A 23,751-nucleotide genomic window follows, 5' to 3' on the forward strand; every position below is an offset into this window, starting at 1 on the left:
CATATAGTCTTTGTTACAACTATTCACTTCTACCATTGTAGTGTGAAAGCAAACATAGGTAATAAATAAAGGGATGTGACTGTGCTCCAATAAAGCTTTATCTACAAAAACAGGAGGTGATAATGTTTGGCAACTTCTTGTTTAGATCATTTATATTTAATGTAATTATCAATATCATTGGGTTTAAGCCTATCATCTTGCTGCTTTTCTCTGTCCTGTGTATTTTTTTCCTTTTTATTCTCCTTTCATGTTTTCTTTTAGATTAACCAAGGGTTTTGTCGTATTTCATTTAATCTCTACCAAATGGTTTATTAGCTATACTTCTTTGTGCTATTTAATTAGTGGTTGCTTTAGGATTTACAAAATGTATTCTTAATTTATCATAATACATTTCCAAATAATATTGCACCATTTTGTGTATAATGTAAAGCCCTTACAAAAGTTTACTCCCATTGTCCCACTCCATTCTTTATGCTGTTTTCTAATACCTTCCACTTCTCTATATGTTATAAATTCCACAATATATGGTTATTATTTTTGTTTCAAAGAGCCAATTATCTTTTAAAAATTTTTTTTAATAAGTAAAATTATTTTGTATTTACCCACATATTTACCATTATCTGGCATACTTTCTTTCTTTGTATAGATCTGAGTTTTAATCTGGTATTAATTTGTGTGTATATACATGTAATGGCATCATGTTTCTTCTCATAATATTTATGTTTTCCTTTAAAGTTCTTGAATATATTTATAATAGCTATTTGAAAATTATTTTCTGCTAATTCCATAATTTTTGTTATTTCTAGGTCTGTTTCTTTTGCTTTGCCTTCTTCCTGTTTGAATCACATTCTCCTCTTTTTCTGCATTGGTAGTAATTTCTCATTGGGTGTTGCACATTGTGAATGTTTCTTTGTTGAGAGCCTGGATTTTGATTTATTTCTTTAAAGAGTCTTAAGTAACTTGTAGATCAGCTTGATCCTTTTTATGTTTGCTTTTGACCTTTGTTTGGGTAAATCCAGAATATTCTTTATTCTAGAGCTTGCTCAGCCCTACTACAAAAGCATGATTCTTCTTGGGTCTTTACTGAATGCACTGGTGATTGAAATGCAGGAGTTCTGCTTACAACTCCACAGTTTTTTTGCCTGCCTTCCTGTAATTTTTCATACACATATGCAGATCAATATTCAGCAACAGATTTCCTCCCTTCTCTCTTGTTCTCTAGTCCTGCATATTCCAGCTATGTCAGCCTTCCTAGTTTTTGATCTCTCTTCTTAACTTGGTAATTAACTTAACTTGATTCTCCACCTAAAGAAAGTGTCTCTAATCAGAAAGTTGTGGAGATCATGATCTCTGCATAGTCCTGTTCAATGCCTGAAAACAGCTGATTGATATATTTTCAGAGTTTTCTGATTATTTACAATGGAAGGGCAAGTCTAATACCAGTTATTTCAACATTTAAGTAGAAGTTCAATTTAGTTGATGTTTAATCCTTTGAGATAGTTTTAGTCTCTCCCCAAATCCTTAGTGAGATCTAAATGAGTTTTTATTTTAGTTAAAATATTATTCCCTTTCGCTTAAAGCATTTAAAAATAAGGGTACATCCAGACTGTGTCTTCAGACAGAATACCAGTATTACCAGGCTCTTCTTTTGTTTCTGAAGACTTTATTATTTTTACACAATAATTTTGAATTATTTTCTGCATCAATAATACTCAAAACAAAAATAAGTTTTCTAGCCTCACCTTTTTCCCCCTTTGGTAATTCTCTTTTCAAAATGCCACATCGTCTTCCTTTACTCATTCTTATTTAATGCCTCTTAAATGCTTGGTGTTTTTCTGGGCTACATTATGGCACAATTAATTATCTATTCCTGACAGCCAAGAGGAGTTAGAATTCCTTCATTTGGTAGTTGGAAAAAAAAAAAAGGAAGTGAGAGCTCAAGCTGAAGGAGAATTCAAAGCTGCAAACTTGTTTTTATCTTTAGTTTTACTATTTCGTATATGACAGTCTCAGATGTCCTTATGAAACCAAATGTTTTAAACTATAGACAGAAAACCATTGCAATTAAGAGTTGAAAATAAAAGTTTTTAAGTATACAAAAATTTCAAGACCAGGTAATTCTTACATTTGCTTGTTTCTATCTCAAAAGGTTAATTAGATTTATTTTTTGGCAGTTAAATGAATCTTCACAACATATCTGAAGTTAAAGAAACTACAAATATTTTGCCAGGCAGATGGGGGTCGGGAGACAACAATGGTCCACAGTATGAAGGACAAAAGCTATAGAGTCAGAGATTGTGCACCTTGACTCTTTAGTCCTTTAGGCTACTTGCTTATCTGGTCTGATGAATCAAAGTTTTTGCAACCAGCTAGCATACTAACAAAACATTAAACTGACATGTTTACTTCTTTCCTACTTGTTTATAGGAGTTTTTCTATAGTTAGTACTAAAAATACTTTTTAAGCCACATATACTTTTAAACTCTGTGTGTGTGTGTGTGTGCGTGTGTGTGTGTATTTCTTGTAAGAGATTTTCTTTAAGTATGCATGTTTATTAACTTTTTTTCTAGGTTTTTTGTCATGCTTAGAAAAACTTTTCATACCCCAATATTATGAGAAAAATATTATTCCATATCTTCTCCTGACATTTTAAGATTTAACTATTTTTATATTTAAATATTTACCCATCTGGCATTTATTCTTTCTCTTTTTTAACTTTGTTTTTATTGAGGTGAAATTAACATTACATAAAATTAACTATTTGAAGTGAACAATTAAGTGGCATTTAGTACATTCCAAAACATTTACATTGGCCCAGAAAAAAAAAAAAAAAAAAAAAAAAAAAAAAAAAAAAAAACCATATCCATTAAGCAGTTACTTCCCATTCTCTCCATCCCCATTCCCCTGACAACCACCAATCTGCTTTCTGTCTCTATGGCCTTTTACCTGTTCTGGATATTTTATATAAATGAAAGCATACAATATATGATATTTTCTGTCTGGTTTCTTCCACTTAATGTTTTTGAGGTTCATCACATTATAGCTTGTATCAAGACTTCATTAAATCACAGTTTGTTTATTCATTCATCCATTGATGAACACTTGTTTTTTTTATTTGGGGCTATTAGAAATAGTGCTACTATGAATATGTGTGTCCAAGTATTTGTTTGAGTACCTGTTTTCAATTCTTTTGTATATGTGCCTAGGAGTTGAATTGTGGCATTTATTCTTTTTTTTTTTTTTTTTTTTTTTTGAGGCGGAGTTTCGCTCTCGTTACCCAGGCTGGAGTGCAATGGCGCGATCTTGGCTCACCGCAACCTCCGCCTCCTGGGTTCAGGCAATTCTCCTGCCTCAGCCTCCTGAGTAGCTGGGATTACAGGCACACGCCACCATGCCCAGCTGATTTTTTGTATTTTTAGTAGAGACGGGGTTTCACCATGTCGACCAGGATGGTCTCGAACTCTCGACCTCGTGATCCACCCGCCTCGGCCTCCCAAAGTGCTGGGATTACAGGCTTGAGCCACCGCGCCCGGCGCTGTGGCATTTATTCTTATATAAAGAATGAAATATAAATGCAGCATTTTTTTGCCAAAAGGATAGTCTTCTGTCTTAGCCCCATTTCTTGTTATCTCTCCTTTACTAATTTACAACATTTCCTTTATCATACGTAAAATTTCCCTATGTACTTGGGTCTATTTCCTAAATCTCTGTTTGATTCATGTTCTGTCCATCAGCCTGTGTCCAAGTACAACAGTTTGTCTCCACCCCATATCCATTTAATTACTATTTCAATATTTGGAAAGGAAAGTCTGCTCTCCACCCTCATGTTAACTCTCATCCCTAGTTATTCCTTTTGTCACAATTTTCCTTCCTAGTTCCACATATTTATTCCTTCAGGTTAACCTTTTGTTGCTTTCTATCAATGACACTGTAAATATTTAAGTAATATCTTCTTACCATTCATGTGAAAAATCACCATTTTAATTTGTATTTAAGAATATGGTCAAGATTCATATATCTAAATGGAAATTGATATTCATTGTATATTGCAGTAATTAATCAGTGACACTTTGGTAAATGAAGTTTCACATTTTTAGGTGAATTGTGATTTGTTTTCTAGCTTTAAAATCTGAAGGAGATGATTACTATATTAATGGTGCCTGGACTATTGACTGGCCTAGGAAATTTGATGTTGCTGGGACAGCTTTTCACTACAAGAGGCCAACTGATGAACCAGAATCCTTGGAAGCTCTAGGTCCTACCTCAGAAAATCTCATCATCATGGTAAATGCATCTTTGCCATTGTATTTCTTCCGTTTGTAATTCCCCCTTGTGACATAGGAAGGAACAGGTTTTATTATCTCTGCTTTACAGGTGGTGAAATTAAGGTAAATAAAGGTAAAATGATTTACCGAAGGGTGTTAGAACTCTGCAGAGTTAAGGCCATAGTGCTCTTGCTTGAATAATATTTTTATAAACAAACAAGACAGGTGAAAGCAATGACTCCAAAATACCCATGAAAATGGGAGGAGAAAATTTGATATAAATGCCTGTATTTTATATTATCTTAAATTTCCTATAAGACTTGTTTTGACATTTTCTTCTTCAAAACAAATAATAAATATCTGAATGAAGGCTCATCGTATTTTAATTGTCTTCACCAGTTGTTTTCAATGGCAGGTTCTACTTCAAGAACAGAATTTGGGAATTAGGTATAAGTTCAACGTTCCCATCACTCGGACTGGCAGTGGAGATAATGAAGTTGGCTTTACATGGAATCATCAGCCTTGGTCAGAATGCTCAGCTACTTGTGCTGGAGGTAAGATGCCTAATAGGCAGCCCAACCAGAGGGCAAGATGGAGAACAAAACATATTCTGAGCTATGCTTTGTGTTTGTTAAAAAAGCTAATTGGAAACATTTCTTGCAGGTTTGCTTCAAGCTGTAATTTAGCAAAAGAAACTTTGCTTTAATTATATTATATTCCATTTGTTTTCAACCTCATGTAATGTGTACAGATTTGTTGGTAAAATACATCTTGGCACAATGAGTGTCTCTGCTGATGCTTCTCCCAAGACTATCTTGAAGGTGGGCTGTTTGCCTTCGTGAACACATTCTTGGTAAAGAACATCAAAAGTTTTAAAAAAGAAAATGAGTAAGAATCAGACATCACAGATGCAACTTGTTGTAATGGGGGATGAAAATGTATGGCTGTGTGCTTGTTGTGTGTGTTTGTGTGCCTGTGTGTCTACCACAATCCTATTCAAATCCCTTCTCCTGCTATCAAAGTTAAGGGGCTATATACTGGGATGCTACAATAATTACTGGTATCTGGGTTCTGGGTTAACGGTGTATACTGACCCCATTACAGTCCCTCAGAGGTAGCTGCTAGGCAGTGGTTGGTGATGTGTTGGTTGTCCCATGTGCGTTTTTCATGGGTTCCTTTTCCCTACAATTTACTCTATTCCTAATCCTCCTCCCTCTAGTGGCCACCAATGCAATTCTTTACCTCTGGCTGGGAGAGCAGGACAGTTGGCTTCCTTCAAAGCCAACACCCTTGCTGCTGCATGGACTGGTGAGTAGAAGTGCTGTGCAAGCAGCATCTTCCTTCTCTCTGGAGACTAAATGCATCGCCTCCACCGTACACCTTGATCCTAATAGGCAAGGAAACAAACCTGTCTCTCAGGCCTAGGCAGGACTAGATCACCTCACCATTCCAGAAGCAAAGATTAAATTTTAAATAGTGATATTTAGAATGGGCAAAATTAAAATAAAGTAAATCATCTAATGTATTACCTATACTCCTTTTCTAAACTATGCAGAAATAAATGATTTTACATAGACTTCATTCTGTCTTGTGTATTTGCATTTCTAAACAACTCTGATTTTCAAGTCTTAAATAAGTTATTTTTAGAGAAATAATTATCATGTAATCTATTTAGTATTTTTATTTTATTTTATTACTTGCTACTATTTTTTCGAGACGGGTTCTTGCTCTGCTGCCCAAGCTGGAGTGCAGTGGCTTGATCACTGCAGCCTCAACCTCCTGGGCTCAAGTGCCCCTCCCACATCAGCCTTTTGAGTCGCTAGGACCACAGGAGCATGCCACCACACCTGGCTAATTTTTTAAATTTTTGTAGAGACAGATCTCACTGTGTTACCTGGGCTTGTCTTGACCTCCTGGCCTCAAACATTCCTCCTGCCTCAGTTTCCCAAAGTGCTGGGATTACAGGTGTGAGCCATTGCTTCTAGCCTAATTCAGTATTTTTAGTCTCATACAGAATTAAAGCAATCATTAACTACAACTCCAATTTCAATATAAAGTCTACACAACATGAAAAAAAGATGAACAATAAGATATTAATGTTCTCTACTATGTAAAGTATCATGAAACATGGTTATGTGTAATTTGTGACAAATTTTAAAAGATCTATAGTTCCCACCGGGTGCGGTGGCTCAAGCCTGTAATCCCAACACTTTGGGAGGCCGAGGCGGGTGGATCACGAGGTCAAAAGATCGAGACCATCCTGGTCAACATGGTGAAACCCCGTCTCTACTAAAAATACAAAACATTAGCTGGGCATGGTGGCGCATGCCTGTAGTCCCAGCTACTCAGGAGGCTGAGGCAGGAGAATTGCTTGAACCCAGGAGGCGGAGGTTGCGGTGAGCCGAGATCGCGCCATTGCACTCCAGCCTGGGTAACAAGAGCGAAACTCCGTCCGAAAAAAAAAAAAAAAGAGATCTATAGTTCCCATCCATTTTATGTGTAAAATGGCTGGTGATTTATAATGTAAAGTTTTTTAAACCATAGGATATTACCATTTTTAAATAAATAAATATTTGCAACTAATTGATCAAGTACATGCCATTGCATTATTTTTAGTGGCATTTGTGTGTGTGTGTATATATATATATTTATATATATATATATATATATATATATATATATATATATATGTGTGTCTTTCTTTTTTCCAATTAAATTCTTTTTATTCTATAAATTAACTATTCCCTTTGAATATTCCAACAAAAAGTCTTCTAGAGCAGTACATAGGTAATTCAGGCCCTGAGGCAAGATGGAATAAACTTATTAAAGAAGAATTAAAATCAAAGTTTAGGAAATTTAATAAGGATAGTCTAAAGTTGAGGTGGATTAGCTTGGAGAAAAGGAAGCTACGAGGATGCATATTAGTATCTTTAAGTATGCAACAGAATGATGAATGGGAAATTCTTAGTGCCAGTTCTTCTTTGTACTAAAATCGCTATATTTGAGGATGGTTTAGACACAGTCTTGTCTGAGACCAAGAAGGGATTAAATGAATTCTCAATGTTCCTTCTACCCTACAATTCTATTTGTTCACAAAGGACAATCTCCTTTCTGAATAAATAGAATTGTAGGGTAGAAGGAAAAAAAAAAGAGGAAAAAGGCCATGAGAACTGAATTTGGAAGAAAAACTATAATTTTGTTGAGGTCAGAAAGTTGAAAGTCTAGATCAGTGTTATTTTTTTCCATAACACTTGTATTGAGAAATAGAAGTGATTTCTTGTGGTAGAGGATAAAAGAAAAATAGGGAGGGAGAAAAGCCTCTAGAAGGAGAGCTTTCTCTTCCTTGTTATTTTTCCTTCTTTCTATGATTTGTAGCTCCTGGTCTTAGATATTGGAAGTGGTTTTAGAAACTCACATTCAGCTTGGTGGTGGGTGATTATGAGCATTTTGAGGCTATTGCCTTCTTTAGATGAGAGATACAGAGGGCATGATGTGAAGAGCTGCCATTTGTCTTGGTAAGTGGTTTTTAAAGTCTGGTCCTGGATGAGCAGCATAGACATTATTTAGAAACTTGTTAGAAATGCTAATCTGGGTGCCCCATTTCAGACCTACTGAACAGAAACCCTTCAAGTGGAGCCCATTAATCTATGTTTTAACAAGCCCTCCAGGTGATTCTGATGCACACTCACGTTTGTCACTGGTCTTGGCTGACAGAGAAACCACACCCAGCACTCTAGACACATAGAATCCATGTCTTCCTCACTGAAGTCTGTGCATTTTTATGGACTCATTTAGCCCCTATAACAATATCTGAAACACAGTAGGTACTCAATAAGCATTTATAGATTAGTGAATGAGTGAAAGGAATTAATTTTGGCAATTTTATCTTTGTGCTTGTCTTTTCTAATGTGGGAAGTGAAAGTTTAGAGTTGCTACTTATAGAGTGGGGCAAAACTTTTGTCAACAAAAAATAGTATAATTTTAATTAGCTTGGGTAAGTAAAGCCAAGCTTCTCTCTTGTTTACTTTGTTTGTTTGTTTGTTTTCTTTTGTTTTGTTTTTTTTTTTTTTCGAGACAGAGTCTTGCTCTGTCACCCAGGCTGGAGTGCAGTGGTGTGATCTCAGCTCACTGCAACCTCTGCATACCGGGTTCAAGCGATTCTCCCACCTCAGCCTCCCCAGTAGCTGGGACTACAGGCACCCACTACCATGCCTAATTTTTGTATATTTGTATTTTTATTGTAATTTTTGTATTTTTAGTAGAGATGGAGTTTCAACATGTTGGCCAGGCTGGTTTTGAACTCCTGACCTCAAATGATCCGCCTGCATCAGTCTCCCAAAGTGCTGTGATTACAGGTGTGAACCACTGTGCCCAGTCATCTTGCTTATTTTAAATAGGTGGAAAATATTTCCTAGGATATAGAGTGCAGGAATCAATGATTGAAGTTGTTCTTCTTACACATACCCTCACTTTTAACCCCTGGTTCTTTAAATATAGGAAGCTTAAGATTGAGGGAAGTAAAGTCATTTTAGGGTTTAGGAACTTTGACTCAAGAGAAACCAAGTTTCACCCTCTCTTTAATGAAACTTCATTTTAGAGTTAAGAAACCTTTTAACAAAAAGTCATTTCTACCTAGCTTTCACTCAGAAACTGAGGATGAGTACCAAATCTTTTTTTTTCTTTCTTTTTTTTTTTTTCTATTTTTTTTTCTTTTGTTGTTGCTGTCAATAAGCCTGTTGTCTGTATAAGGGACATTTTGGGATGGTTCCACTTCATCGTTTTAACTTCCTTCTTGGGCTTCTTCTCATACACTGGATTCTCTCCTATGGTAACATGAGCTTTCTTATACATCTTCCCCATCATATCTGGAGTTACGCTATTCTTTATGTATTGAGAGAGGTGTTTCTTGTAAGCATCTTTATCTTTTCCTTCATTAAGTAGCACATGTAATCTGCAACATTCTGGCCCATGATGTGCTCTTGGTGTTCTTCTACCTTAAATTCTTTGCTTTCAGAATCATAACCAGGGAATTTTTTGAAACTGTGAGGGATAGGCAAACCTCCATCCATAGCTCCCTTAAGGATGCTAAAAACTTTATTGCCAGTGGTAGTTCTGGCAAGGCCTCCATCCAAAAAGCAGATAAAGGCACCTGGCTGAACATCAATGCTTTCCACATTATATTTGTCTCCAATCACCTACACTTGGCCTTCATGGATCTTATCGATGCCAAACGTATTGTAAAGCCTGTGGGCCAGAAGCGGGCCAATACAATATGCCACAGCGTCATTTGTCAGACAAAATATGTCTTCACACCATATTTTGGCAGTTCATACGCATATGCTGTGCAGAATATCATATCCCCTTCTATATGAGCATAAGCAGTTTGACAAGTGGTATCTCTGTTTGTTACGTGAACTATCAACCTGTATTTGGGTGTGTTTTATTTATTCTTATCCTGTATCACCAGGCATTTTTGAGCACAGTAATCAGTTTTACCCTCATGTCGTCTTCTAAATTTCACTTGGTATCTCTCAAAGTAAGCCTTATTCTTAACAACTTTAATAAACCCCCATCCTGTGGAAGAGACCCACGTTGTCTGCTGCTTGACAGAGACCTGGAGTTCCAGCAGTGCTAGGTGGATAAAAGGGGTAAAGTCAGTTATTAACTGGGATACTCCATGCTCATCTCTCCAAGGAGGTGCTGGGTGCCTTGAGGCTGTCAAAGTTCTTTTAAATGGAAAAGAGAAAAAAAGAAAGATCTCAAAGAACTTTCAGTAGCTGTCTCAAAAGATCTTCCAGTGTTCTCACTTGTTATTATCCTGCATATGTGTTATTAATATCAAGACCTTCGGGCTTTAATTGAGTTTGGGAGCAATAATGATAGCTTTCTCTTATGAGGTCTTTTAAGATAAGAAGTTTGAGACTTTTTCTGTTGCTTAGCAGATCCAGTGACAAATCTAATGCTGCAGGAAACATTGGTGATTCAGTCCAAGTAATGGTCTTTTCTCTGAGTCAGTGATGAAACACTTCCTTAGCTTCATAAGGAACATTGAGAGGCTATGGGGTGTTGTCTTCAGGATATGTGTGATTTTTGAGATACAGCTGTGACTCTTCCTCAGAGAGAAATCCAAGCCCAAAAACATGACTATTTTCAGAACCATTGCTACTAGAGTTTGTTTCTGTATTCCTTACCCAAAGTTATTTTATACATTGTAATTTACTGACTCCCACATTTATATGCTACTGTTGGATTAATTATTATAATCAGGTTTTAATTAATAAATCTTGGGTGGGTAGTGAAAGTTGTATTAAAAAACAAAGCTTTAGGAGATTTTTTAAAGTAGTAATTTATGCCGGTATACCTATTCACTGTGACTTCTAAAGTTTCAAATAAGAAATATTGTACATTCATCCTTTGGTTTTAGTCATACATATTCTCTTTTTACTGATGTTTGGCTAGATGTGTGGTTCTCAGATTTAAGCACCTATGTCAGAATTACCTGGAGGTTTACTTTGTTTTTTAGGACACAGAGTGCTATGTTCTACCAACAATTTCTGATTCAGTAGTCTAGGGGAGGCTTTAAGAATTTACATTTCTACGTTTTCAGGTGATGCTGGTACTACTGGCTCAGGAACTATACTTCAAGGCTCTGGGCTAGACACTTAGATTTCCTAAAGTAAATGCCTACTAAAACAGAGTTACAAATCTTTTGGGTAATAATCCATATTATAGTTGTAACCATATTATCACTAATCTTTTTGGACAGGTGGTTCTATTGCTCAGCTATATAATAATAAAATTGTAAAGTTTACAAAACATTCCCTGTTCCTATATTTCATTTGATCATCCTCAGTAGCTACATAAGATAGGCATTGATATTATTAGTAATAATTTATAGATAGAATTCAAGTAATTTGCTGAAATCAAGACCTAGCAATTTAGTCTCTAGTGACCTTTTTAATGTAGTAATGTGGTGTTCTCTTGTAATAAAAAGAGCTTTCTGACCAGTTGGCAGCCTCAGTAGAGAAACCTGATATATCCCCACCCATAAATATCTCCTTCACCAGCTTGAAATTTTATTTTGTCAAATGCTCTCCCTAGAGCAATCTCTCCAAGGAGGTACTGGTTCTTAACTTTGGCTGCACATTGGAATACCCAAGGAGAACTTTAAACAATTAAGATACTTTGTTCCCACCCTAGAGAGTCTTCTTTAATAGGCTGGGGATGTGGCCTGGGCATCAGGCTTTGAAAAGTTCCATAGGTAATTCTAATGTACAGCCAAGGTTGAGAAGTACTGCCTTTGAAACTGATTAAAAGTTTTAGCCTTCAAAAAAATTCACATTAAGATGCAAATATCTCTGAGAGCATTACTAACACATATCTCTGTCTTTACATGGCTACTAGTTGAATGCTAAGGTTACAAGATTTTGGAATGAGTATCTGGGATGGGATAGTAGATAGGGACATCAGAGAAGGGAATGAAACAAGGGCTAGCATGCCACTTAATTTCATAATTTTGTTTAATATAGCTGTTGGCCTTGGACATGCCTATATATTTACAGTCTTCCTCCACTCGATGGATCATTTATAAGCATCCAATTAATGTAATAAGTGCTTTTAAAACTGACTGAAATTGTGCTAAACAGATTTCCCAAAACTCTTTATTCTAATTTCAAATTTATCTGATACTGACAGAGCTAAAATGAGTAGATGATTGGGTATTCGACCAACTCTAATTTAGATGCACAAGTCAGAATATAAGAGGCACATGGCCCCTGTTTGAACTCGATATTTATGAACAGGGAAAACAATATTAAGTTTTCTCTTAAATTACAGTTCTTATCAGAGAAGGCCTTCAAATTTTTAAGAAATTACTTTCTTTAAGTGAATTATCTTTGCAGAAAACAGCAATATTCATGATAATTTTCTACCCTACATTTCTGAGTGTGTTCTCATTTCCCTCTGTTCATACCATTCTCATTTTACTCCCGTCCCCTCTTCTTATTTAATATTATACAATGCTTAGGCTTTAAAATGAAACCATCTAAATCCCGTTAACTGATAATTGATGCTGTAGTGTTGTATTTAACTTTGCAACTGTTCTGTTAGAAAATAAACCTTAAGAAAACTTTATTTACAGTATAAATAAATATCAGTAATACATATATTTTATGTTTATTACAATTTTATATTTATATTTTAAATATACAGTCTTTGTCCTGCCATTGGCTCTATTGACGTTCCTCATTACTTTCTCCAAATTGTTTTTTTTCTAGATTTTTCTTTCTTCCTCTTTGTGTAGAAGTACGAAACTTGCATACCAAAGAACTTAACTTGGTCAAGTTTCTGCTAATACACAAAAGCATCTCTCTGCTAAACATTTCTTTGCAGCTCATTGGGGGAAGAGATAAGTTACAGCTATGCTTAAATTAGGAAACAGTAGGACGGAGACAAGTTTACTGTTAGAGATATTTTTTATTTTGTTTGAAGATCAAAGAACATAGATTTTATTTTACATATATGGTTATACAGGAATGTTTCTAATTAATCATCATTGACTATTTAAAATGCTAAAATTACTTTTCTTTTTATATTTACATAGTCAAAGTTTATTTGTATGTTTGATGCTTTTTGTATTTATTATACTTTTTCTTCCCTGAATGTCATTTTAAGCCTAATTTATGAGTCTGTGTATGTATGTGTGTATTTGTGTGTGTGTGTGTGTGTGTGTGTGTGTGTGTGTGTGTGTATGAGAGAGAGAGAGAGAGAGAACAGCATATAAACATAGAAGATATTTATATCTTTCTTCTTTTGAGCTAGGACAATTTCTTTTTATTTTACTTTTCGAGTCTACCTGATTCATCTAGATTCTTATACATGTTGTAGCTGGTTTCTACTCTTTGAGATTTTTAAGATGATTTATATGATTTCCAACTACTATTCTGAATTTTCCTGGTATGGGATCATGTTTTTCAAACTGTACAAAGGTGCCCAAAGGCACTGCAACAGACGCACGAGGGCACTGCAGAACACTGTACATTTTCAGGGGAAACAGCAATATTGATCTTACAGCATACAAATTATTACAAATAAGTTATTTGGAACTAACTACTAAGCAAAACTCTTAGTCATTTTTTTCTGTCTTGGGGATATTATCTTAAAAATTAGAGATACTAAGGATATTGTGAACTGAAAAAGTTTGAGAACCCCTGATATAGGGTAAAATGAGTATCATTAAAGTTGGATAAAAATGTCACCTAACTCCCTTTCACTAGGTGCATTGAATTTCATTTCAAGAAAGAAAATAAATGCATATAAGCTCATTATTCAGGACCCTGATAATGTTCAAAATTTAAAACTAGAGACTCTTCTGTACTTCTAGCTAAGGGACTAGAGGTTTTGAATAATATGTAAATTTCTCTCTCATATCTATATTCCTTCTGATGTGTCCTCCTGAATATGTTTCCTTCTTCTATCACTGTTAGTTTGGGGTAAGAATGGTGGGTGATTAAAGCAAAAGAAAAAAAGGAAGGAACTGTACATTTAAAGGAGAAATTATCAGCAACTTCTTCTTTCCTGACAACTAACAAGTTTATGTGATAGCCTATATTATTCTATTTATTAATAACACAATTTTCAGATTATTTTTAACAAATCTATCATGCCTTGGCCCCTTTTAGAAGTTGGATATTTCTACATTGTTTCTATGGAAATGTGGTATGTTCATGTTATGTATTTTATTGTTTTCAGGAATGATACAACAAAAGCATAATATACACTTAAAAGTATAGTACTCCATTCTAAAATGACAGTTTTTATATTATTTTTTAAAAGTAGTTATTAGAAAATATGTAGTACAGTCTTTAGGCCAGTACTAACAGCTGACTAAAAGAGATTAGCTCTCAAAGTATCCGATAAAACAGAGACAAATGCTTCATATTTTCACAGATGTCCTTTTAATTTTTTGTCCATTCTAAGATGTCTAACACATTTAATAATCACTAAGAGGTTAATTCACATTATTAGTGCACTAACAGAATGTGCTTCAAACAAACAAGGGTTTTGAGACTTCAGTTTTACAGACATAATAACAAAAATAATGACTAACACTTGTATTGAAGCTTATAAAGGACACATTCACTGTAACTTTCACAGAAACTCAAAGCAGAGGAGCCCCAAAATGGAGCAGAGGAAAACAAAGTCCAGTTGGTTTTTTTTTTTTTTTCAGGATTCAAAATAGACCTGTTTGAAATTAAATGTAAAAGACATAAAAAGGTTGGATCTTATAACTAAATGTGCTTATCTTAGTTACTTTCAGAGTTAAATAAAAGATAACAGATGGAAACTTCAGTTTGAATAGTTAAAAGCACTTTATTCAGTGCCATTAATTTCCCTGTGAAGAAACTTATATAATTAGTTTTTAAGAAAAATTCCCTGTGAAAGATAGTTTCTGTGTGGGGTGGTACAGTATACTATTATTTTTTGAAACCATGAAGGTCCTTTTACATTTGAGTCCTGTATAAAACAGATCACTGAGATTTTAAAAATTATACAAATCCCCTGTAAAAAATGACTTGAGTTTAGAAAGAATAAAGCTTTGTTCATCATTATTCCCTAGTCTTCACTTTGATCTTTGAAAAATAATATACTTGTAGGACTAGACAATGGTCTGTCACTGCATTAACCATGACATCTCCCTCTTCACTCTCTCCCACAATTCCCTCCTCTCAGGTCACTCAATATTGTGAAGGAAGAGTGTCCTTTAACACGGGATTAGCCGTATCTGGCATCATAACAGGGCACCTGTGAACATCACAGTCCCTGAGATCCTAGCCTCTGTAATCATTAACTTTACTGGGTTCTTATATAACTTGGCTCTTGAGATTACAGAGTAACTCTTCTATACAAACTCTTGTTCATGGTTTGTTCACATTTCTGGAAGCAACTATGTGTGTTCATTTATTTATCTGTAATAATTTTCATTTATCTTTTTTCCTTAAGTATATGGCTTCCCCTATATAACTACTTTTACAACAATTCTTTGAATTCTCATGTAGATTTTCAATATAACTTAAGCTTAAAGTCTTACATATGAAGGGTTTTCTTTATAATCTTGACATGTTTTACTGTTACTTCTTCATGTTGTGGGTTGCATTTTCTCTAATGTGAAGATTTATAACTGAAGACAAGAAATCTCTGCTAAGCCAAAATATTCCCCCAGTACTGTTTCATCATTTCTTCAGTCCTCTGTCATCATTTCTATTGCTTTAGTGATTATATTCTTCCCTAACATAAGCAAGGTTTGGATACATATTCACTCAGTGAAAAACTTGGGTGAGGCTGAAACCAAAGTTTGAGTGCATTCCTATTGTATTAATGATCTGTATACCACAGGTCATGTTTCACTTCACAAAAATTCTTTCCAAAATAGTATTTTAACAGTCATAACATTATTCATCTTTATAAGGTTAAATGCATAAAATACTTTTGGAGAATATAAAGCCTTTTATTATGGTAAGCATGATCATCCTGATTTTGTGGGAACTTATATTAGTATTTCCATTTTTACTTGAAGAAAATGAGGATTTTAGCTTAAAAGCTAAACAATTAAAATTATATCCTTATTTTAACTCAAATCTGAAATATTTCAAGATTTGGTTCCAAGAAATGGAATTCATATATGTTTAAAAGAAATGCCTGTCTGTTGATGATAAATACATCACACTGTGTGGAAGAAGCTCAAGACCTTTGAACTCTCAACAATATTCCTCTAAAATTTAAATAAAATACCAAAAACAAGCTCTTAGTTAGAGTCACAGAGATTACTTTCTAGTATGAAATAATCTCTAGTCTATATGACTAATCCATTTTTTACTTTTCTAGAGAGAGGGTCTTGCTCTGTTGCTCAGGCTGGAATGCAGTGGCACAGTAGTAATTCACTGCAGCCTAGAACTCCTAACCTCAAGTGATCCTCCTGCCTCAGCCTCCTGAGTTGCTGAGATTACAGGGGTGAGCCACCACACCCAGCATGATTTAATTCTTTATATTAGGAAACTTGCCTTTCACAGATTCCTATTTCTACTTAGTATTCTCCCTCTTGACATGTGTAACCCCTTTGACATGTACCTCACAGTGGTACAAACTTAGGCACTGAAACAAGACTACAAAACCAAATGAAAAGAAACCTGCCTGTTTTCTAGACTTACTCTGTGGAATACAGAGGAAAAGCAGACACATAAGAGAGAGAAATGGTGGGAAAAAATTGTTAAGCAGTTGAAATGTGGAGGGAGAGAAGAGAAGGCAACTTTTATAGAATTTTGACTCTTGAAGAAATAATCTAAATTATCTTTATGTATTTGATTATCTCATTTGAAAACTTGCCATAGGTCATTTAGCTAAACCACTTAGAACTCAAAAAGAGATAACTAAACATGGCAGAATTGGGGGTGAGAAAAAAACAAAAGAACAAGATAAAGTGAAAGGTAATGATATAGTAATTTGACTATGAAAAGAGTTCTTCAGATCATTGAGGACCAAGAAAAGAGAAATCAGACAATAATAAGACAAAATAAGGAAACTATAAACTAAAAATATTAGACCTGAAAATGCACTATTTTTTAGATCTCTTCTATCGTGTAATATAATTTTAATAATACTTGCCCTATACCACCCCACCCCCCATTTTAATCTTATTGAGGGCAAGACAGTCTTACTCAGTAACTTTCTTCCTTATAGTACTAAAAAATTATACATTAGACATGGTAGAAGCTAAATGAGTTAAAAAGCTAGATACTTTATATGGAAAAGGCTACTTTTAATAGCTAAGGAGTAATAGGAATTCTTTCCAGGGATAAGCTCAGTATAAGTATGTTCTACCCTACCATTACTAAACACAGTCGTTCTACAAAAATACAATCTTTTTAGAGCTACATTTTGCTTTCAATCATCCTGTTTCCTTAGAACATCCGGTTTTGCATAGGACAGAAGGAAAGACACTGAAAAGGCAGAGAAGGGAAGCCTTTAAAAGATAAAAATTAGCAAGAGGCTCTTCAGAAGAAGGAACCATGTGGGTGGAGTTGATGGGTACCCTGGGTTCCAGCTATTAGATCTAAGGCAGATGGGCTTTTCTCTGCCCTGCAAATGCTTGTGTCTGGCCAACAATCACACGGCACAACAGCCAGATTCCAGCAGTGAAAGGCAGAGCGGAGAGACATTTTTTTTCCTGGCACTTGTCACTCTTTGGATGCTATCTGCCTTAAAGGTTTAAATTAAATTAATATTGCTGACCATATGTCTGTATACTGTAGTTATATAGTGTTGTCTTGGTTGCTAGATACTTTGGATGCTGTGGTTAAGCAAATTGTTGCCTTAGCCACCAGCCACATTTTTAGTACAAGCTCTGACTTTTTAATGTTTTCCCCCTTTCTCTTGAGAAAACCGTTTCTTAGGAAGATATGGTGTGCTATGCCATTAGGTTAAGTTATTTAGATGTTGGTTAGCCCATCAATTCTAATAATACATTTATACTTCTCTTTCTTTTCTTTATTAACTCACTCACAGGTGGTTAATAGAATACCCATTTATCCATTACATGATCTATCACTGAAATGATGTGTCTGATGAGTAGGTTTGAGAGGACCTAGAAGGTCTTTCACCTGCCCCTAACCACCCCCCCACACCACCATCCTTCTTGGTTTAACATATATCACCCTTTCAAATTAAATTCAAATTGTAATTTCTAAGCATCGAGTGCCTTCTTTCTACTTTTAAGATGGTAAATTGCACCGAGAAAAGCAATATTTTGCAAAATACTGTGTTAAAATGAGTTTACAAAATTAATTCTCTGAAAGAAGAGAGAGATAGGAACACATGAGAACATTGGGCAGCTGATAAGAGGAATAGAGGGATTGGAATGGAGGCAAGAAATAAAGAGGAGTGATGGTCTCTGAAGTCTTTGCTCAGACTGGAACTCCCTTGAACCACCACGGCCTAGAGTAAGAACAGCAGATGGTTTCCATCCAGGACTCATTTGCCATTTGGTGGGCTGCTTGCACATTTTCCTGTGGCATATACTGTGTCAAAATACCGTTAAAGCCGTTTCTTGGTGTGTAGCTAGAGCAGTGATTCAAATGGAGTTTCCCTTCTTCCCATTGTATCAAAGAACCTTTGGTGGACAAATAGGTCTTTAACTTTTAACTATTGGCAGAAAATTAAATATAGGATCTGACATTTAAACTTATGGACAAAAAGTGAGGGTTACATTTCCATGTTAAGGAACATCATATTTGAATCTTTAGTATCAAAGAATGAAAAGATAAGCAAATTGAAAGTCTCTGAACAGAATATACCTTTTGTAGTGGGTTTAAAGTAAATGTATATTGTCAATGTCATTTCTTTTTTTTTTTTTTTTTTGAGATGGAGTTTCACTCTTGCCCAGGCTGAAGTGCAGTGGTGCAATCTGGGCTCACTGCAACCTCTGCCTCCTGGTTTCAAGTGACTCTCCTGCCTCAGCCTCCCAAGTACCTGAGATTACAGGTGCACGCCACCACACCCAGCTAATTTTGTATTTTTAGTAGAGATGGGGTTTCACCATGTTGGCCAGGCTAGTCTTGAACTCCTGACCTCAGGTTATCTGCCCACCTCGGCCTCCCAAAGTGCTGGGATTACAGGTATGAGCCACCACACCTGGCCCACAGTGTCATCTTTTATAACTAACTTTTGTAATATGAAGCCATTACTTTTTTTAAGCATGGAAGGACTGCATTAAAAAAAAAAAACATGTATATACCTTTTGCATACCAGTAACTTTAGGTATTTAAGAATAAAATATAATTAGTGCATTTTTATTAAATTCTACAGAACATCTGCTAATCTCCAGGAATCTGGACACTAAGACACTAGAATTTTGTTTTTGATTAGGTACACACTGGCTGGTCATGTGGATATTTTATGTTTTGGTTATAAACTATAAGTCTTTAGATTTGAAAGCATAGTGGTTTTATATAACTGGATGTAATTATTCCCAACTGGGTTTAAAATCAACATCTTAGCAATGTTTTACAGACTACTTTAAAAGAAGTTATGTACAAGAGGCTTGATCATATAAAAAGAATCTAAACTCAATCATTTCTCTTGTGGACTTTGTTTAGATTATTTCCAGTTTATCTGTATTTTCTACTTTCTAAAGTTAAAAGCTGCATTTCCCTTAATTCAAAAGTATGTGTTTAAAAACCTACTCATTTAGATGCATTGGTTTATAGAGTTATCCTGTTGCTACTGACTTTAAAAGAAAAAAAAAATCTGTAAACCTGCCAAGTGTGGTAGTAGTAGTTGGAAGGAGCTTTGCATGCTATTGGAGGAAGATAGTACCATGTTGTAGGAAGATTTGGAATAGATTACTGGTATAGTTAACTCTTGAGTGTGAAATACCACACTGTCTAATATAATATTCTAGAAGAAAATTAATAAAAGATGAATGCAAGGAAAAAAATGCATCTTCATAAAATATAGAGCAATTTCAGCTGTCTATTCAAGGATTTTAATTTTTACTTCCTAAAATACAGCATTCTGAAATTTTGAAGCTGAAATGAACCCCAAGTACTCTTAATTCTCAGTTTTTAAGAAGTCTGGAAGGAAGGCATGATCAAAATTAAGTCAATTCATAATTCTTAGCACTTAGCTCAATATCTCATAGGAGATACAGTGTTTATATGTCATAAACACAATGCCTTTGGTTTAGTAACTATCTCTGTTGAATGAATGAGTGAATGAGTAAATGAATGAATGACCTGCTAACTGCATTTAGCTGACAGTTTTAGTTTGGGTAGATATATAATTTTTAAACTAATTACTGGATCCTACTAAAGAGCAAAATAGCCCTGAAAGTAAAGGGGTCTGGAACAAAACACTGGACTATGGGTCAGTTTTATTTTCTTTTTTGTGGTTTTGTGTAATTTTCCAAATTTTTAATAACAAATATTATGTACCAAAATTTTTTCAAGATACATATGTGGTTAGAATGTATCTTAAATTTATCGAAGATCTACTAACGTGTATCTCATCTATGATTCAAATTGCAGAGGCCCTACTTTTGCAATAAAGGCTACTTTTGAAAACAAATGTAATTATAGCCAAGCAACATTTCTAGGGTTAAGTTGAAGAAAGATTATCTTGACTTAATTCAGTTTCTACAAGTCAAGATAAAATTCTTTCTTTAACTTAACCCTAGGAAACTGAATTAATGTTTCTGCCACTGAAACAAAACCAGATCAGTTGTATTTTGTAGTGTTGAGAATGTTTATATCTTTCCTGAGAAGTAACTCAGATATGTTACCAAATGCCAATGTTCTTGTTTCAAGTATAGTCATATCTGAATGACTTTAAAAAAAAAATCACACTAACTTATTTAAAAAAAAATCCCCTGCTCTCCTTGATAGAGGCAAAATATTGAACCAGGGTGGATGGATAATCCGAGTCACTGTTGCAGTTGGTAGCTGAATCCTGTGACTAATGGTAGAGATATCTGTCTAGGTGGACCACATGGACCTAGTTATCTGCCCACTGGAATGACACAGTGGAGAGATATCTGATGAGTATCATGGAACATCTGTGAATGGATCACAACTATGCCTGATGTGAATCATTCTTTCCTCAAAAAATCTAAAGTTTAATAGTTAAAAAATTCCAAACTGTTGTCGTCACATAAACTTAGTCATTTGGCTTATTTTAGGGGTTGGGAAGGAAGGAATACAATACCTACTCTAGGATGTTTTGCCAGTAAATTGTTTGACTATGTTTAAGACTCCTAAGTTTAGAAAACATAAAAACTGGTTGCAGAAGGTGATCAGTAAGAGCCCTGGGTCACTGCAAGCAATAAAAAAGACTTTCTTTAACTGCTCACCACTGTCATGGATGCTACAGGATTTAAGTCTCCTGAGCTTGGTGGATTTAATAGTTGGCCCTGTCAGTCTTTAAATTTAAAGGGCTTAGTTAAAGGTACGCATAACATGCTAACAGAGGCACTCCCACCTGCAGAATTTCTGTGATTTATGGGACCTTGGAGGAAGCACTTGGTGTCTAGCTCTTTAGGTGACAGTTTCCTTCACTGAATAATCCTGTTTCACATGTATTTCCCTAACTTATGATCACAATTTTTTTAGGGCATTATTACTTAAAACTGGGGCAAAAAAGAAAAACAACTGAATGATTGTGTGGGATTAGCTAGGTGTGAAGCTGTGGTTTCCTGGATACTGCTAATGCTGCTTTTACAACTCTTTCTGGGTAATTTAGCCTACCTGTTTATAGAGATGGGGTGGATGAATGCGGAATAGCTTAGTTTGTGCTTTTATTTCTGTTGTCAGGAGTAACCTGTTACCCAATATGATCTAAAATATTTAGCATTGTCTTGTAGTTTGACTTGTTTCTCTTTGATACACCTATCTGCTTCTTTTGATTTCTTGACACTAAAGAGAAAATGAATGTACATAAAATCTGTTCACCATGAACATTTACAAATACGAGTGTGTGTTTGTGTGTGTCTTTGTATTTTGTGAAATGTGAGCGAGTTGTGGTGAATATCTTTGCCAATAAACAATTAACATATATTTAATATTTTATAAACTGTATGGCAATATTTTTAGCTGTGGTAAAAGATGACATAGACTAATTTTTTAAAATAACTATTCATAAGTTAATATTTGAATGAACTATATATCTTTTTCTTTGACAATGGTATAATCAACAGGGAGTCAACTCTGTTGGAATAAACAAACTAGTTGGTTATGGTTCAAAAGAGGCCCACTGCAATCTCTAATTACTAAACAGTGAATGGGCTTTTAGAAAAATAAATATATAAATGGAAGAAGAAATGAAATGTGTGGATGTGATGTATTCATAACAAAAATTGAATAGATGAGATTTGTTCTACAAAATATCAAAAAGTAAATTCGCCCCTATTGTTCTATTTTTAAATAAACATACAACCATTGTTTTGCATTGAAATGTATATTTGTACATTTTATCTGATAATATTTTGGGAAATTGAAATCTGTTGTTTTGTTTGTTTTTTAAGGAAAGCACGAAGAAGAATTTACAAATGGGAATAAAATTGTTTAAGATTACCAGTAGTTTTTTTTCTGGACTTGAAATAGTTACATTTCTAAATATGAGAACAATAACTTTGCCTAAAATTTCAGTGTAATGACCAGGTCTTCTCTCCATTTTAGAGAAGCAGCCCCGTGTGGAACAGATAAGACGGCAGCGACCCAGTGAGGGCAATTCCCCACAGAGGAAAGCTATGCATACCTAACTTAATGGAAGGTAAACTTCTCTTCAATTAATGATGTCCTCCTTTTCTCAAGGTGTCCAAAGACAGGAGGTGGTCTGTAAAAGGTTGGATGACAACTCCATTGTCCAGAACAATTACTGTGACCCTGACAGTAAGCCACCTGAAAATCAAAGAGCCTGCAACACTGAGCCCTGCCCACCCGAGTAAGTAAGGGACAGAAGTGAGAATTATTTTCTTCAGGTGCAAAGAGAAAAACATTATGTATTCATGTTTGGAAATATATTTATATGATAAGAATAAATTAGGCTGGAAAAAAGGAAGAAAACATCTTGAGAGGGAAGAATCTTGATGTCCCTTTTACTGAGCAAAGATTCCTATTTATAGATTTCAGTTATTAACTTCATTAAAGCAGGAACTTCAATGAATTTGGTCCTTAAATGATGCTGGAAATGATCATATTTCATCAGTTCTAAAGCACGTATCTTTTTACATTTTAACATCTCTGAAACTAGGATACAACTTGCAGCTAATGGTGTCTTATGATAATAATTGACAGTTTTCCCCTTTCCTAATGGCACATAAAAAAAAGTCTTAGATTTAATAAAATATAGTGATTTATTTATACTCCTGTCTTTTCCAGGTATTTGTCCTAAAGCCCTAAAGACTTTTAAAATGGTTTAGAAATACTCTGGAATAGAATATCAGGGCTTTAATTTGCTGACCCAATTTTAAGTTCTGTTGTTGTAAGGTATCCTATCTTCTGAGTGTTGGGGACAGGCATAGAGGTATACTTTGGACTCTTTCTGTTGATTAATGCAGCAATTACAACTCACTGTAAAGGAATTAACAAGAAGAGACCCCATTCATTTTAATGATGGTTTTAAATGAGACCTGCTCTCAATGAGCCACACTATAATCTGTAAGAACAGAAAGGTTTCTTCATTGAGCAAAAGTCAATGATTATGAGAAAAAAGATAAAGGATGTTGAGTTGATCACAACAAAAGTAGTCTTTGTAGAGATTTTGCCTGACTGACAACTGCAAGAGAAAACATGTAGGAATGGCATTTCATTCTTGTTTGAGAAATGAACTGTTATCTGCCTGGTTAGTTAACTATCCCAACATGAAACTGATAAGGCAAAAGAGAATAAGCAAATGAATTTGTATGTCCCAAACACTTTGCTGGAGAGAAAAACTTTAT

The 23,751-nt window shown here is 34.8% G+C and overlaps 1 protein-coding gene and 1 pseudogene across 1 annotated transcript in view; one reads left to right on the plus strand and one right to left on the minus strand.

Annotated features, from left to right (window-relative positions):
- The window catches only part of ADAMTS6 (ADAM metallopeptidase with thrombospondin type 1 motif 6), a 348,499-nt gene that overhangs the window by 290,367 nt on the left and 34,381 nt on the right, over window positions 1-23,751 (plus strand). The window contains exons 19-21 of the mRNA XM_039469458.2: window positions 4,121-4,284; window positions 4,681-4,819; window positions 22,625-22,754. Coding sequence (XP_039325392.1) covers window positions 4,121-4,284; window positions 4,681-4,819; window positions 22,625-22,754 — 433 coding nt within the window. The remainder of the gene's footprint in view (window positions 1-4,120; window positions 4,285-4,680; window positions 4,820-22,624; window positions 22,755-23,751) is intronic.
- Window positions 8,905-13,144, minus strand: LOC120363308 (large ribosomal subunit protein uL18 pseudogene; annotated as a pseudogene).

The sequence above is a fragment of the Saimiri boliviensis genome, chromosome 1, assembly GCF_048565385.1.
Source record: "Saimiri boliviensis isolate mSaiBol1 chromosome 1, mSaiBol1.pri, whole genome shotgun sequence".
Classification (NCBI taxonomy): domain Eukaryota; kingdom Metazoa; phylum Chordata; class Mammalia; order Primates; family Cebidae; genus Saimiri; species Saimiri boliviensis.